The 17,409-nt window shown below is 41.1% G+C and overlaps 1 protein-coding gene across 2 annotated transcripts in view; it reads right to left on the minus strand.

Annotated features, from left to right (window-relative positions):
- Nucleotides 1-17,409, minus strand: part of GPC6 (glypican 6) — a 1,157,918-nt gene that overhangs the window by 101,535 nt on the left and 1,038,974 nt on the right. For both annotated transcript variants that reach the window (XM_006113655.5, XM_075918824.2), the window contains exon 5: nucleotides 3,010-3,140. In XM_006113655.5, coding sequence (XP_006113717.3) covers nucleotides 3,010-3,140 — 131 coding nt within the window. The remainder of the gene's footprint in view (nucleotides 1-3,009; nucleotides 3,141-17,409) is intronic.

Here is a 17,409-nt window from a genome sequence, read left to right on the forward strand (position 1 = left end):
GTTTCCATGATTGACTAACCATTATAGCAGTTCAAAATTTTTCCAATGAAAGGATAAAGAATCTATAGTGCTGCAAATGAGAAGGGACTTGAGTGCATGCCACAGAGTGGTGATATCATTGATCTATGTAGAAAGGCCTTCTTCCTGGCCAACCCTGCCCCCCAACCAAACACCACTGCTTGCTCTGATATGCAAAAATGAAAATTAAATATACTAGAACATAAACTGGGTGAGTTTCCAATGAAAAAACTTTTCTTTTAAGGAAACGTTTAGCTTCTTTTTTGGTTTAAGGGTGGGGTATGCTGCAAAGTCAGACTGTAAATCTCACAACAGATGAGAGAATGTGGTTTGATTCTCTGTGTGTCTGGTGAGCTCTCAGATCACCATTGCAGGAAAAGGGTGTAAAATCCAAACACTGTCACTGAGAGTTGAAATGCTTGGCTCCTTGCAGGACTGGCAGGATTTTGGGCTTCTAAAAACAAACATTAATGTCAAACCTTCTGTAACCCCCAAGGATATTACCTAGATTCCTAGGGCTCTGTCTGCTGGCAGCTCAGGGAGAGGCACACCGAGTTTGCCTCGGCTCCCCCACCCTACCAGAGACAGAGTCTGCCGGGCAGCCCATAGGGAGTGAGAGGCCCCTCCCGGAGAGTTCGGGGAAGGGGGAAGGAGGAGCCATTGTTGGAGAGGTCTGGAGCCAGCCAGGGCAAGGGGAGGGCTGGCTGTGTGGGAGCTAGTAAGCCCCAGGCCTGCATGCAGGGTACTCCCTGAGAACTGGCCTTTAGGGACCTGAAGGCAGGATCCCTCAGCTGGGTTTTATGTCTCCACTGTTGATTCCCAGTTTGTGGAGTATGCTGGGAGGCTTCCCCAGCCAGGCTGAGTTGGCTCTCTGGCTCCCTGGGTGAGACCAGTCAGTGCATGGTCAGCTCTGCTCTATCTGCTGGTTCCGGGCTGCTGCCTGCTGTGTGTGTGTCTGAATGCTGGGGTAGGAGACTACAGCTTGGATTTTAGTACAGTTATGTAATCTGCACCTTGAGCCCTGCACCCCTTTGTGGTGAGGGGAAATCCTGGGACCAAAGCAGCCTGATTCCTGCCTAAGGAGGATCCCTGCCAGAAGAGACCAGCCCCTCTGCAGTGACTGAGTCATCTCTGAACCTGAGCCTCATTCAAGGAGTGTGGAGTGCACCATCTTTTAGTTAGTAAGTCAGGGAATTTGTTTGATGATTTTATAACCTGCTGCATATTAAACTTATGGAGGGATTTACCGATTGTGAGTCCTTTGGGCTGTACTGGACCCAGTCAGCCTCACTGCTAAACGACTGCAGAGAAGAAATTTGTGGTCATAGGTCATCAAGGGACCCAACAAAGTACACGTACCAACGGGACACTAATCTTACAGTTGCTGGGCACCGGTGACCCTAAAAATAGTGTTTTATCCTGTTATGTTATATTTGTCTCCTTTTTAATATAATTGTGTTTATTATAGTGTATGTGTTTGTGCTATTTTCTGGGAGTCTCCAACTATCTGGCAAATACGTGGGAATTCCCCCGGGTTAGAATTTTCCTCCCAAGCTGCCCTGGTGAGGGGGGTGGAGGCACCGCCAAATAAATCCATTGGAAAAAATAAAGATGAGTGGGTGGCGGGATCCAGAAGAACCCAGACCTATCCATCAAAACCTATAAGCAGATTGGCATTAAAGAAGGTAACCAGGTGGAGAGGGGGAGCTACACTTCTCCCTCCCCCAACTTCCAGTTTGCAGTAGTTGTTTTCTGGAAAATGAAAAAAACACTGAATCAGATAGCAGTCGTGGCAGTGCTTAGCAGACATGAATACCCTAGGCTATGTCTAGACTGCAGGCTTCTTTCGAAAGAGGCTCTTTTGAAAGCATCTTTCGAAAGAGCCTCTTTCGAAAGATCACGTCTAGACTGCAGGCGGATCTTTCGAAAGAGCAATCCGCTTTTTCGAAAGAGAGCACCCAGCGAGTCTGGATGCTCTCTTTCGAGGAAGCCCTATTTACATTGAAGAACGTCTTCTTTCGAAAGAGGAACTTTCGAAAGAAGGCGTTCTTCCTCGTGAAACGAGGTTTACCGCCATCGAAAGAAAAGCCGCGTTCTTTCGAAATTATTTCGAAAGAATGCGGCTTGAGTCTGGACGCAGGGGAAGTTTTTTCGGGAAAAGGCTACTTTTCCCGAAAAAACCCCTGAGTCTGGACACAGCCCTAGTGTGGGAGATCAATGAAAACTGGCAAGTCTTTTGATACAGAGAAGATGGCAAGACTATTGACTTCAGCTACTGCACCAAGGAGAACTGTTAAAGATAAATGAAGGAAAAGTCTTCTGTTGTTCACTAACAGCTCAACAATACTTATTACTGAATTCAAAGGACCTTGATAATAATGGCTTTAGAGGAGCTACTGGTGCATGCGTAAACACATGCAGACGGAAAGGAGGGAACTTGTACTGTTGACTCTGTTTAATGCCATATAGACAAAACTCTATCAAGCTGCAGTCTGATAATTAGAGGCTATAGAACATAATCACATTTTTCCTGAGTGGCCATTAAAAGCAGGTTAAATGGGATGTTTCATTTATTCACCTCCAGCATGTTGTGCATCAACTGCTGTCCATCACTCTGACCCAGACAGACCAAAGTGCATTTAGATGTTAATAAGAAAAGTCACAGACCAGGAACATGGGGAAGTTACTCCATCAACTGCTTCTTACAAAGGAACCACTGAAAGTTCTCAACAAACTTTGTCTGTCTTATCCTTTTAGCAGCCAATAATATGTAGCTAACTGGTACTGTTTGCAGTGCCATCTTCTTGCTTGAAAAAAAAATCTATTGCATTTTAAAAGATAGTTAGAGCAGGCCAGGTGTGCTCGCAGACAAGGGACTATAATATCAAGTAGCTTGGTCAGTCCTTCATAGACAGAGGCTAGCAGACAGCCTTGCTATTTTTTTCCTGGCTGCAACATTCAAGATTGGATAACAAGTGACTTGCACAATACCTTTGCTGACACCTGCATGCTGTTCTCTTGCATGTTCATAATGGCTTCAGAAATCTTGACATCGATAGGCTCCATGACTGATTCAATGTTGAATGGTCCCTCTAATCTCTCCGCTACCAAGAGCATAGCATCTGTTAAAACACAAAGGAGCCATTCCTTTAAAGAAAGGATATCCAGAGAGCATTAAAAAAATTGATGTTATACAGCCCAGCTTGGTTTGCCAGAGCTGGGAATCCCTAAAGGCACCTGGTCTGATTCAGTGCTCTGCAGATGTAAGTCAGAGGGAAATAAGAGACTTTAACATAATGGAAACTTTCTCTACAGATGCAATCCCTTGGTTATCATAACTATGTAGCAACCTCCTCCACACCTTGATGCAGTAAACAGAGATTGTAAAAGCTATATTAAGAACAGATGCTGTAGCATTATCAGTCTGAGGAGAAAATTTCAGATACAGACTGTCTCTCAACACTCTGAACAGATTTGTTTTCTAGACTATGTAATCTTACCCCTCAGAAAAAGCAGGCTGACAGAAATGAACCCTTGGGGTATAATTTAGGAGCTTGCACAAAATGATGAAAAGTTTGATATGTTATATCAAGATCTTATTAAAACAGGTGTTCTATCTGACCCAAAATGTAGAATTTACTTTAAAATTTATTCTGGACTGAAAAGTCATTATTCAAGTCTTGCTTCCTATTTAATATCAAATACTTTGAAATTCTTTAAGGCTGCCAATGGGACACACAACATTTGTTTCTAATCTTGGGTGATACAGAGACATTAGAGATACAATTTATACCACAGAAAATAGTGCTTTGAGTAATGTTGTTTTACTTTACAATTTACAGTGGTTCTTTCCCTCTAAGTCTTATAGAGTTGGACACATAGTTGAAAGAGTTTCCTGATTTTATTGACAGAAGAATATAAAAATCCAGTCTTAATATTTTATATATTTAAAAATATTTCTACAATAAATTTTCCATATTCTATTTGGTATTTATAGAAAACATGATAGTGAAGTTTGGCGTAAAGGTTTTAATAAACATGAATTTGTAATGAAATGGATAAAGCATCTCCGGCTACACAATTTGCGATAATACTGTCAGACCAAACTCTTGCTGCTAAAACTTTTATTATAGAACATCAACTGCTGCATGAGTGCACATGCAGCACACACCCACGTATAGAATCCATTTTTTTTTGTTTTTCACCCTGCTTCATATATTTTGACTCCCCATTACAAGCTCAAGTAGTTGCTGGTGGTGTCTTTTTGTCTTCCCCCTCCCCAAATCTTCTTTATTTGTTTTTCACATGGTATAGGGGATTTCAGAAACAGCTGGCTTCTAGCTGCATGACAAGTGGATCACAAAGCACATTGTAATTAATTAATTCTGTTACCATGGGTTCGTTAGAAATGCCTGCAGCAAAACCATTTCTAGTAATTCACAATTCACATCACCTGTGCAAAAGCAGAGTAAATGGGCTGTGAGCATTACTCCTGAGTGCGTGCAGCGAACACAGTACAGCTGGTACACAATACACAATACCACAATACAACTGGCATCTCAGACTCAGGCCCACTGACAGGGGAGGGTAAGGAGGCAATTGCCCAGCAGTCAGCCCTTGACCTTGTTGAACCTCATCAGATTTATTTTGGCCCAATCCTCCAATTTGTGTAGGTCACTCTGGACTCTATCTCTGCCCTCCAGTGTATCTACCTCTCCCCCTAGCTTAGAGTCATCCGCAAACTTGCTGAGGGTGCAACAAATGGTGAACAAAACCAGGCCTGTAACAGACCCTGGGGGCACTCCACTGTACGAATTACACGCTGGTCTCCGTATTGGAAGAGAAGGGTAAAGAGAAGGTTAAAGGACTAGAGACCAAAGTATCAACCCTGTTACTTTGCTACTTTAGCCTTTAGGCAATGTTATATTAAGTGTTCCCTAAATTTAGGCATAAAGGGCCGTATTTTTAAAGGAGCCTCAGTCTGGCCTCCTTTTCAGACTGTTGCACATGCAAATGATTATAGGCGCAGAAATGTGTACCACCCATGTATAGTGTGGGCTTCTTTTAGTTGTAGACTTTAGCAATGGATCAAATAGATTGACTGCCTTTCAGTGTATTCATACTGAATACACTGAAGTTCATACTTATTCCTGGAAATGTGTTTTTACACAGAGATGAAGGACGGCCCTGCAGGTACAGCAGTAGGAGCTCTCTGTTCATCTCTCTGTCCTAGACTTCTTGCCTCCAATATGTAGTCGGGACAGCATAGAGCTCAGAGGAATGGTGGGGAAAGGGGGCAGGGTGCCCATGACAGGGGAATTCTCTGGCTGGCTGCTTGTGGGCTGGTTCTAGCTCGGGGGTGGGAGGAACAAAATGCCACCTTCAGTAAATCACTTAATTTCTCTGGGCCTCAATTTCCTATCTGCACAATAGGGGTAGCAGTCCTTCCTGTGTTCGTCTTGTCTGTTTAGATTGTAGTCTCGAGGGCAAGGAACTGTCCCCATGAGTGTGTACAGCATCCTGCACAATAAGACCTGATCTCAATTGGGATTCCTAGGTGTTACTGTAATACAAATGCATAAATAACAACTGGAATGGTTCTCCAGTGATGTTTGCTTGCTCAAGTACCTTCCAATACATTCCTACTTCTTTTATCAGTTGTCTGGAAACACCATTTTAAAAATAATCCTAAAAACAAATCTCAGCGGGTTACTAGGGCATTGGGTTACCCCAGCATGGGTTAAGGAATGGGAGAGGGAATTCTTCAGTGCTGAGACATTGCGCTGCAAGTGACACAGTTTCAAAAACTGCCATTTATTCTGCCTCAATCTTCCAAACGCTGATGGGAAGAAACTCCTTTGGTGATAATGGAGCAGGGGCTGGGTGGTGTCCGAGAAACAAATTCTGAAGCAGTTTTTAAGTGAGTTGAAACTTGAGGTACACAAGAGAAATCAGGCTCCTGAAAGGGGTACACTAGGCTTGAAAGGTGGAAAGCCATTTGTCAAGCAGCTCACCTGTGAATCAAGCTGTGCGCTGCTATTAGAAGGGACTGACTGCTCTCCATGTCAGGAACTTATGTAGAAATGTACTGTGTTTTGTTATTTCACTCATAGAATTCTTTTTCTTGTATGGGCGTTGTTATTAAATAGAAGACAAAGCTGATCGCTATGTTCTTAAAACGATTTAATTTAAGAATTCAGAAGCTTACATATGCATTCCAAGATAAGTCTGTGTACATTTCCAAGCTAAAAAATGTATGGATTTATAATTTAAACAGAAATGAGTCTACATGTCTTTCCTATGCGCTGCAACAGACAGTCATCTTTTTCAATTTTCTTTACAATGAAAATGACATTTTCCAGTTTATGTTAATTTCCTTCAGAGCAGACTTCCAGATAACAAGTAAATCAGGGGCTGATTTTTCGTCTCTTTAACTGAAAGAGGTAGGATTGAGAGTGCTGATTTTTGACTCATGTTCTTAGTACATAAATACATCCATACATATAATATGTATATCAAAATGGAAAAGCTATTGCATATTACTATTTAATTATATATGTATATAATATACAGCTATTAAATAGTAATATGCCATAGCTTTTTATTTTGATGTACATATTATCATAATAAAAATCCACTGCATATTACTATTATTTAATAATGGTATTACTTAGCTTAATAAAGTGATGGTTAATGGCAATTTTATTACAAGCTCTAAGTACCTATATGAGAAACAAATATTCAATAGTGGGGTTTTTCAATTTAACAGACAAATATGTTCCAACAAATGGTCTGGTAGCACTTTATAGACTAGCAAAACATGTAGATGGTATCATGAGCTTTCGTGGGCACAGCCCACTTCTTCAGAGGAACAGAGTTTTGTTCAATGATTGGAAAGTGAAACAAATTCAGACTGAACTGAGGCCTCAATTCTGAAAATAATTAAGCAATTGCAACAATATATCAAGGGTTGTGGCGAAGTCTCTGTCACTGACCATTTTTAAATCAAGTTTGGAGGTTTTTCTAAAAAATCTGCTCTAGGAATGATTTTGGGGAATTTCTATAGTACATGTTATACAGGAGGTCACACTAGATGACCACAGGGGCTCTCTTGGGTCTTGAACATTCTGAATTACAGAGTGCCTAAGAAGAGGATTTATGAGTTCCTACACTCCCTGTATTCCAGTAGATTAGGGATGAGGGGGAGGAACTTGCAAAAAGAGGGATTTTTGCTTCCAAAATGCTCTTTGCTTCTATTCGTCTAATGTTTCAGGACAGGTCAAACCTGCAATCCCAGGGAGTGTGAGAAAGCTTCGGCAGACATATCTATGCTGGCAATGCAAAAAATAACAGTTTAGATGCAATTGTGAAGGCTTCAGTGCAGTTTCACAAGCCCACCTACTCCCTTGGGTACTTACTTGCACAGCTGAAGACCACCCTGCTGCATCTACACCATTATTCTTAGCAATGCTAGCATGGATATGTCTGCCCAAGCTCCAGCCGCACCTTAGATGGTGTAGACCTATGCCCACTGTATGATTTGGATGAGTTGGCTTGTGGGGTTGAGACTAAATTGATTCTGCCCTATAGAATTTCTCCCCCACATCTTTGCCTCTGCTTCTCTTCATTTGGTAAACTAATGCTGGGTTCCCTTTTACAGCTCAGTGATCCCCCCCTCCCCTGGAGGCTTTAGCAAGGAGTACTTCTTAGAAGTACAGGGGCATTGCTGTTTCTGGAGAGTAAGGATTTGATGCAAAGCTCACCAATGGTGTGGATTAGGCTCTGCTTTCTCCCCTGGTTCTGCTACAATCCTTGGTCTAGCTAGGAAAGTTGACCAAGGAAAGTTCTATGAGAGGAACAGTGTGAAGTTTCTAGTTTCTTATCCAGGTACTTTCCTTACTTTTAGTCCTATCCCCACACTGACTAGTGCTAGAAAAGACCCTTCTAGTGAATAGCTCAAAAGAAAGGTGGAGTGTTTGCAAAGTGAACTAACAAAACACCAGCTATTATTTGGGAAATTTCAGAAGCACCCAAGGGTTTGTAGAATAGTAATAGAGATGTAGCCATGTTAGTCTGGTCTTGCTGAAACAAAAGACAGGACTATGCAGCACTTTAAAGACTAACAAGATGGTTTATTAGGTGATGAGCTTTCATGGGTCACTTGTTCTAAGTCCTGTCTTTTGTTTCAGAAGGTTTGAATGAGAGATCTTGCAGGAGCAGGGTGGGGAGCCAGTTGTGAATAGAGTGCTTCACTTATGGTAAATGCATCTTAACCTTGAGAGCAGAACAGTGATTTGAGAAGGACACAGTTGTAAATATATTGGTCTGCAAAGAAATGCTCATTCTCCTCCCTTCCTTCCTTGCAGAGGAAAGTTAGAGCTGTGCTTGCACAGTCATGCAGCTAAGAATGAAGTGAGCTTTCAAAAACATTGTAATGTTAATAACAAGAAACATGAGCATTGAATTTTAGGGACATATTTACTTCTTTTAAAAAGCAGACATTCATCCCCATAATAGCCTGCCAAAACTATGTATGTCGAGAATAAGATTTACTAAGTAGACTAAAAGAAAACTCCACCTTATATTTAATAAGTGGCTAAGTGCTCTCCTTTCAGGAAACCTGATTCAGTGCTGAGAGCTATGCCTTTGAGGCAGTGGTTCTCAACCTATATACCATTGTGGGCTGCATATTCAGCCCAGAATGTGTTATGTGGGCTGCATCTGATGCTACCTGTAGGCTGTACTATACATTGGGATTGAACAACACGCATATTCTGTATGAATGCCCAGTATCTGGGAAAAACTTAAAAAACAACAAATGATCTGGTACCACTTTAAAGACTAACAAAACACGTTGATGGTATCATGAGCATTTGTGGACACAGCCCACTTCTTCAGGTGATTGGAGTGTTGGATGTCCAGAACCAAGAATAAATGAGTGGATGTGGGGGAAGAAAAGGAGGCAGTGGGTAGATAAGTTTCAAAGGGAAAGCCGAGCCGGTCTGTAACAAGAAAAACTGAAAAACAACAAAGAGTCTATTAGCACCTTAAAGACTAGATAGTTAAAAGAGGCGAATAAGAACCACTAGTTTGCACTTGGAGAGGAAGAGTACTAACAACAGATTCTATACAGACATCAAGAACTATTGGCACCTTCGTTGGTTGGTTGGTTGATTGATAATATCCCAGCCATCCAATATCGAGATTTAAACCATCTGCATGAGAATTAAACTTGTGAAGGAAGTGGAGTTCCAATCTTTCTCTGTGTATGTGGCTTGTGGAATTGGTCTGTAACAAAACAGCAACTTGGAGATCCTTTAATGAGTGTCTGGGGAGGTTAAAGTGTTCCCCAACCGGTTTTTGTGTGTTCCCTTTTCAGATATCTGATTTGTGTCCATTAATTCTTTCCCGTGGGGACTCTCCAGTTTGTCCAATATATATCGTAGTGGGGCATTGCTGGCATTTGATGGCATAGACCACGTTACTCGCTGTGCAGTTAAAAGAGCCTCTGATTTGGTGGCTGATGTGATTGAGTCCAGTGATAAATTCGCTTGTAGAGATACGTGGGTAGAGTTGGCACCGGGGCTGATTGCAGGGCTGAGTTCCTGGATGCTTATGATGTAGCTGTGTAGCATGGCTACCGGAAAAAAAACTGTTTCAGGTTGGAGGGTTGTCTGTAAGCGAGAATAGGCTTTTCCCCCAAGGCCCCTGAGAGTGAGGGGTCATTTTCCAAGATAGGTTTTAGATTGTGGAGGGGTTTAAGTTGTGGACTGTAGGTAATGACAAGTGGAATTCTGTTGTTTTCTCTTTTGGGCCAGTCTTGAAGTACATGTCTGGGACACAGATTATGCCCTGGTGATGTAGCTGACTATCGTGCCTTACTAGAGATGTGCAAAATCTGGAACTACATAGCAATTATGTAAGAATTTTTATAACTTCCTTTTCCCCCCCTCTTCCATTCTTTTTCTTTTTCCCTAAGGCCTCTCCTGCTGACACACACTGCACTGTGCATATCTTCCTGTGACTGAGGAGGAATGGATGTGGTGTCTTCCAGAGCCCAACAGCTCTTTGAGCATCGTCATCACTTTGCCAGCATCTGAGCATGAGGCCAGAGCAATGTTCTCCCCGCTGCTGATCTGGGAACAAAAGCAAATCCGTCACCTGCACTAGAGGTGCTCTAAAACTGCCAGGCTATGTCTAGACTGGCATGATTTTCCAGAAATGCTTTTAACGGAAAAGTTTTCCATTAAAAGCATTTTCGGAATAGAGCGTTTAGATTGGCACGGACGCTTTTCCGCAAAAGCACTTTTTGCGGAAAAGCGTCCGTGGCCAATCTAGACGTGCTTTTCCACAAAAAAAGCCCCGATCGCCATTTTCGCGATCGGGGCTTTTTTGCGGAAAACAAATCTCAGCTGTCTACAGTGGCCCTTTTGCGCAAAAGTTGTGCGCAAAAGTTGTGCGCAAAAGGGACTTTTGCCCGAACGGGAGCAGCATAGTATTTCCACAAAAAGCACTGATTTCTTACAGTAGGAAGTCAGTGCTTTTGGGGAAATTCAAGCGGCCAGTGTAGACAGCTGGCAAGTATTTCCGGAAAAGCGGCTGATTTTCCGGAAAAACTGGCCAGTCTAGACACAGCCCCACTGTTTTGTGAAGTCAAAACAATTGTATTTCTGCTGCTTCTCAACATTCCAAGCTCTAAGCAACATCTACTCACATGTGTACCATGAAAATCCTCAGGAACTCAGTTGTAACTGTGTGTACATCTACATCTGAGCTTTGAGGAGTGATTCCCAGCTCCCATACATATATTTGTGTTAGATCTGCTTGAACTAGCATGCTAAAAATAGCCGTTGCACCCAGGGTAGCTCAAGTAGTGGCTCAGTCCAGCTGCCAATGTTGGTGCCACCTGGATCTCGGGACACATACACTAGCGGCTGCTAGTGCCTTTGCTATTTTGAAGGGTCTCCTATGCAAGCTGGGAATCATAACTTCACAAAGGCTGTGATTGAGAACATCATTGGCTGATTAATCCAAAGGTTGCCTTTTAGAAGGATCTAGTCTCAATTCTCTAAACAGTCAAACCACTAATCTTTATATTCAGAAATATTTCATGTGGTCTTCAACATCTGCCCCCACTTTAAATATACAGCGTAAAATTGCTGCCTCAGAGCTGACAGCACAGGTTCAAGCAAAAGGAACAGCTGCACAAAAAAGCAAAGAAAATGGAAATAAAAAGGAGAAATTATACATAATTACAAATGTAACTTGAGTCACAAATCCAGAGATGACTGAAAAGTAGACAAAAAAAAAGGAACAGCTGCACAAAGTAAATGGAAAAACTAGATTAAAATAAACATGGAATTTATTGAAATTGCTAATGAAAAACAACTAAAAATAAAGATGAAAATCAGGAAAATAAGTAAAATGTAAATGTAACCATATTTGAGGCAACATGGTATTTCTCTCCATCATAGCATAAGCCTATAGAAATCCTGAAAACAGACCATCTACCTTTTCTTTCACATTGTGGAAACTGAATGTCTGATGCACTGCTGAACTAGATTTCTAAAAATGTTTAGTCACTGAACTTAGCTGAACGGCATGTAGTCTTTCAGGAAAACGCAGTGCACTCCATGCTCCTTGTGTCTCCTGGCTATATTGTACCACTAGGAGATGTTTAAACAGTCCCGCCATAAGACACAGAAAATGTACTTGGTGAAACTGATGGATATGCACATGTACACTGCCTGATATTGGCCTTTATTTAAATTTTTATTGCTGTTTTCTCATACGAATAATTCTTTTATGTCGTCTGAGGCTTGAAATGTTCAAATAATTCATACTAGTCCATCTTTCTAGCCCTTCTTCCATGAGATATGCTCAAATGGTTAAAGATGGCAAATCACAATGTGAAATTTCTTATTGAATATATCTTTTCCTTGGGAAAATTCTCCTGAATTTACTGTTCATTTTATCTTGCTAGAATCACAGAAATTAAACCTCAGAAAGACCTTTTCAGACAACTAGCTCATTCCCCTGCCAGTGCAGAATTATTACCTACCATATATCTTCTCCAGTGCTTTATACAGTCCAATTTTAAAATAGTTCAGATTATGGGGCTTTTACCACCTACCTTGCATGTTGACGACATCTCTATTTTAGTAAAATTTTCCAGATATGTAGCATAATTTTTCAGCTACTTTATTTTATCCCATTACTCCTAAATATGCCGTCCCTATATAATCATAAACAGTTCCCCTCACTCCCTTCTTAATATTTACCTCTTTCAAGAGCTTGTAGATAATTATCAGACCCTCCCTTAGTCAATGTTTGCCCAGCTTTCACATATGTAGTTTTTAATCTCTTTCATAAATCAGTTCCTCCAGTGCATTATGAGTTTTATATCTGCTCTCTTTATTGCCTCTTACTCAAAATTTTTCAGTTATTGTGGTGCTCAGAACTGATTATGGTGTTTTAAATACAATCTTATTAGTGCTTGTAACAAGTTACACGTCTCTAGTGGCCCCTGGGGGCGAACAGGGTGCTGTTCCTATCTCTGAAACCAGTACACAGCCTTATGTCTGTGCTGTTCAAGGTGTTGGCCTCCTTGTGGGGGAAAGTTACACCAGTGCAAAACCCAACAAAAATAAAAACAATACGTTTCCTCCGTGCACAGGCCTTTGGGAAGACAAACATGCACACACTCACACACACAGAAAGAGAGAGAGAGAGAAAAGTAGTGGCACGTCTGATTGGCTAAGGCTCTCAAGCCAGTTCCACAGTCAGTAACCTCTGCTTCTGTGAGCTGGGGAACTGCAATTTGAAGTCCTGCTCCTTCACAGTGCAGCTCTGTGCTCAGCAGGGATCCTCCTTTTCAAGGACTTGACAATATGTGCAGAATAACATTTTATTTTACATTCCGAGGCATGAGTGAATGTTCACCAGCAATAGAAAGGAAACCTAGGTGGGGGCGTTCTGCTTATCTGGACAGCATTTGAATCTTTTCTGGGTGACTGCACAAGTACACAGCTTACAGGGAACACTGCAACTGACAAGCCTCTAAGCAGTGCAAGGTTGAGCCAGATTCTGGCCAAATGTTGATTTACTACTGCACCAATATTTGTATTATCAGAAAAATTTCCAAGCAGTGATTTTATATGTACTTCCAGATCATCAGTAAACATGTTCAACAATATTGGGCTTATTGATCCCTGCAGAACCACAATTTCCTACTCTACAAACATTCTTCCTTTCATTTAGATGCACCAAATTCACCATCTTTTTTTAGCCCATTCAAACCTGTCACCATTCCCATCTTGTGTATTCCTACACTGGCTCTTCCTCTTTCCTAAATTAAGTTCAAGTTACCCTTCCCTTTCAACAAATCCAACCCAGCACACATCTCTACCATGTCTCCTATTTCCCCTAGTCTTTCAAAGCCTCTTTTGATAGTTCAGTTTGCCTCTTACTTCCCATACTGTCATGGTATCTTCTTACACAAAGGCAATTATTTCCCTTAAGCAAAAGTAATCAACATTTTAATTTATCAACTCAATTTCCTTTAACATTCTAACAGGTCTGTTGTTCCACAGGGGCCTAATGAAAGCTCACTGAAGTCAAAGGAAAGTCTTTAAAGACTTAATGGGCTCTGCATCAGATGCTGGATACTTCTCTATTTGTATTTATTTTAATAGACACTGAGTTTGGATTTAGTCCTCAGTATCTGAGATACAAACCATCTGGAAGTCTTGGCTTCCTCCCTTCCTTCAAAAGCAATAGGGACATTACTTTCTAAGGACAGACACTGCCATCCTTACATGTGAGCCATGCAGTTGAGTTCAATAGGACAATAATCTGAATAAGATGTTATTTAGTATAAGGCTGGCAGAATCTGGGACTCATTGTTTATATCTTTCTCTAATTCCTTTTAATAACAAACTGATTTTATAATGAAAACATGCATCTCAGCAATTTTTAGATTTATCACTAACTAGCTGGAGTTACCCAGCATTGCTTGGGAAAGTTGATATAACTGAGGTGAGGAGCCTGAGGGGAGGGGGAAGGGAGCTGCATGCCTGCCGCCTGTGCCTGAGCCCACCCTCCGCTTCCTTGTCCCTTCACCGGCCTTAGTGAGTGACTGTCCCCGCCGCTTCCCCCGGGAAGCCACTTCTCCCCGCACTGCCAAGCTCCATGCAGCTCTGGGGAGAAGAGTCGGTCTCTCATCTCTTTCCTCCCACAGTACCTTAAAACCTTCTCCTGGATGAAAGGTTATCCCATGCAAAGTTGGGTTGCGGTAGCTCTTACAGGGTATGTCTAGACTACATGGCTCCGTCGATGGAACCATGTAGATAAGTTTACTAGACATAGAAAAGTGAAGTGGAGATTTAAATAATCGCCGCTTCATTTACATCAAAATGACCGCTGCGCTTTGCCAATCAGCTGTTTGGCAGCACAGCTGGACCCTCCGTGGTCAACAACGGAAGCCTTTGTCGACCGCTCCGGTAAACCTCTTTCCATGAGGCATAACAGAGTGGTCAAAAAAGGCTTCCATTGTCGACCGCGGAGCGTCCAGACTACTGCGCTATGCCGGCAAACAGCTGATCGACACAGACTACCAGCCATTTTGATGTAAATGAAGCGGTGATTATTTAAATCGCTGCTTCATTTTCCTATGTCTAATAAACTCATCTACATGGCTCCGTCGACAGAGCCATGTAATCTAGACGTACCCATAGTGTCCAAGTTATTAGCGCACAAACATACAAAATTCTCCTTTATATATTATAGATTTTAATGCTCTTTAATAGGCCCACTTTCTTCTTCGTATTTCTTTTTTCTGTAAATACATGTACAATCTTTGATTATTTTCCATTAATCTCTTTGGCTACTGATTTTATTTTACTTTTTTGCTTCCCTTTTTTGTTCCTACAAAACTGTTACTAATGAATATTATTGTTTGTTTTTAATAGAGTTTTTTGGTTTTATTTTTTACTCTCAGAGTTCCGTGGATGTTTCTTTTCCTAGTATGTTTCTTTTTCAAATGAATTGTCTATTTTACCTTAATACTGGTATCTTTTAGACCTTAATATCGGTATTTTTTAGAATGCTCCAGTTCTCTCTTGGACTCATGGATCTTAATACTTCCTCCCACTGCAGCATTCTCATATTTATTCACTATTTGTTTTCCTAATATCTAATAGCTATGTCCTGCTGTGTTCCATGAATCCATTCCTAACAAAGCTAAATTCAAGCAGCTCATGGTCACTGGTACCAAGATTATTTCTTGTTTTCAAATTCTAAATCCATTTCTCCCTATTTGTAAGATATAGATCCAGCTGACTTCTCCACAGGTTAGATCCTCTATTTTCTTGAATAAATCTGCATATCTTTTTTATTTGGGGCATAAGCTTTTATGGGCGCTAAGACAATCTTTGTCAGATACGTTCTGATGAAGTGGGTCTTTGCCCACAAAAGCATATGCCCAAATAAATCTGTTAGGGTATGTTTACACAGTACACTTATTTCAGAAGAAGCTATTTCAGAAGAAATACTCTGAAATAGCTTATTTTGAAATAGCACGTCTATACTACAGGGAAGCTTCAAAATTAGTCCGAGGCAGGCTTCCCTAATGTGGACATACTATCTCGTTTTAGAGCCCCAGGAGGCACCGGGGAATAATTACTTTGAATGGCCCTGTAGTACAGCAATTTTAAAATAGCAGCAGTGGAGTGTCCACACTTCTGCTATTCCGAAATAGCTTTTTCAGAATAGGCGTTATTCCTCGTGAAATGAGATTTACAGAAGTTGGAATAAGCCATCTGTTATTTTGAATTTATTTCAGCTGTTATATATTTATATTCTGAAATAATGCTGCTGTGTAGATGCACTCTTAGTCAGTGGCAGCCCATCAATACAAGCGACCTAGGTGGTCCCCTAGGGCACCAAGATAAACTGCCATTGAGGACTTCGGAGGCGGGGGCGCTGATCGCGTGCTGATCGTGCATTTCACTTAGGGCGCCAATTACCAGCAGCTCATCTCGGGCCACTCCTGCTCTTAGTCTTTAAGGTGCCACAGAACTTCTCATTTTTGTAGAAAGAGACTAACATGGTTATCCCTCTGATACTTGTCTGCATATCTCAGCCTTTTCGGTCTACTGTACCCTTGCCAGAATTCTGATTTGTCTTGCATATCACAACTTTTACCTCACTTAAAAATTGCTTGTTTACAAAATCAGATATAAAAATATGCAAGTGTCACAGCACACTATTACTGAAAAACTTTTTACTTTCTCATTTATCATGGAATTATACAATAAATCAATTGGAATATAAATATAAGAACACTCAACACATAAGTGTCTGTATGAAATTTGAGTTTGCACTGAGTTCACTGGTGCTTTTATGTACCTGTTGTAAAACTAGGGAGCTATGTTGATGAGTTGATGTACTGCCTAGGGCTATGTGTACAGAAGCAGACCTATTTTGGGATACCTCTGGTATTCCGAAATAGCTATTCTGTGTCTTAAGAGCAAACCCATTATATCAAAATATAATGGGCTTGCTATTTCAGCGTCCCTGTAAACCTCATTGCACAAGATTTAAGAGATGTTTTTGAATAGCACCTTATTTTAAAATAACATCAAAATAAGCTACACAATTTGTGTAGCGCAAGCTGCGTAGCTTATTTTGAGGTAAGATGCACCCTTGGTGACCTATGAACTCCCACGGTCCATGTGCCACTGGTTGAGACCCACTGACTTAGAACACTATTAGATGAAAGCTATTTAACTATATTTGTTACTCAACAGATGTCTGCATAGTTAAACTTCCTTACCACAATTTCCATTTTGAGACAACAAGAGTTTTGTAAAACAGATTTTTCATCCTTGTAGCTCTTTTTTTCATAGGCATTTGTTGTATCTGATTATATTTTCATGAATGAACTCAATTCTGATAATTGAACAGACCACGTAGCAAAAAGATATACTATATTTTCCTAAGTTAGTTTTTTATCCAGCCCTAAATCATTAAAATGTTGTTAGTGCCGTTTGTAATTCTAACAAAAATCAGCAGGCTCTTGGACAGCAGAACAATAAATATGTAGGATGTGGTTTTTTGTTTTGGAGGAAAATAGGTTTCAATAGTGTATTTTCCTCTCTATTTTCTCCCTTTCAGACTCTATGTCCTGGCTTCAGCCTCATGTCAAAGAGGCACAAATCTAGTTTGCCAAGAATGAGGGCTGGAAGCTGGGAGGGTAATTATTTTCTACTTTAGAAGGGGAATCCAAATGCTAGACATGCTGGGGGCACTTGGTGAAAGAAGGTCTCTGGGATCTATTGCCTATAGCAGCAGCCCTTTATTGGTACAGCGAGAGGGGGCAGAGAGGAGGAA

Source organism: Pelodiscus sinensis, chromosome 1 (genome assembly GCF_052426305.1).
Source record: "Pelodiscus sinensis isolate ZL-2025 chromosome 1, ASM5242630v1, whole genome shotgun sequence".
NCBI lineage: Eukaryota > Metazoa > Chordata > Testudines > Trionychidae > Pelodiscus > Pelodiscus sinensis.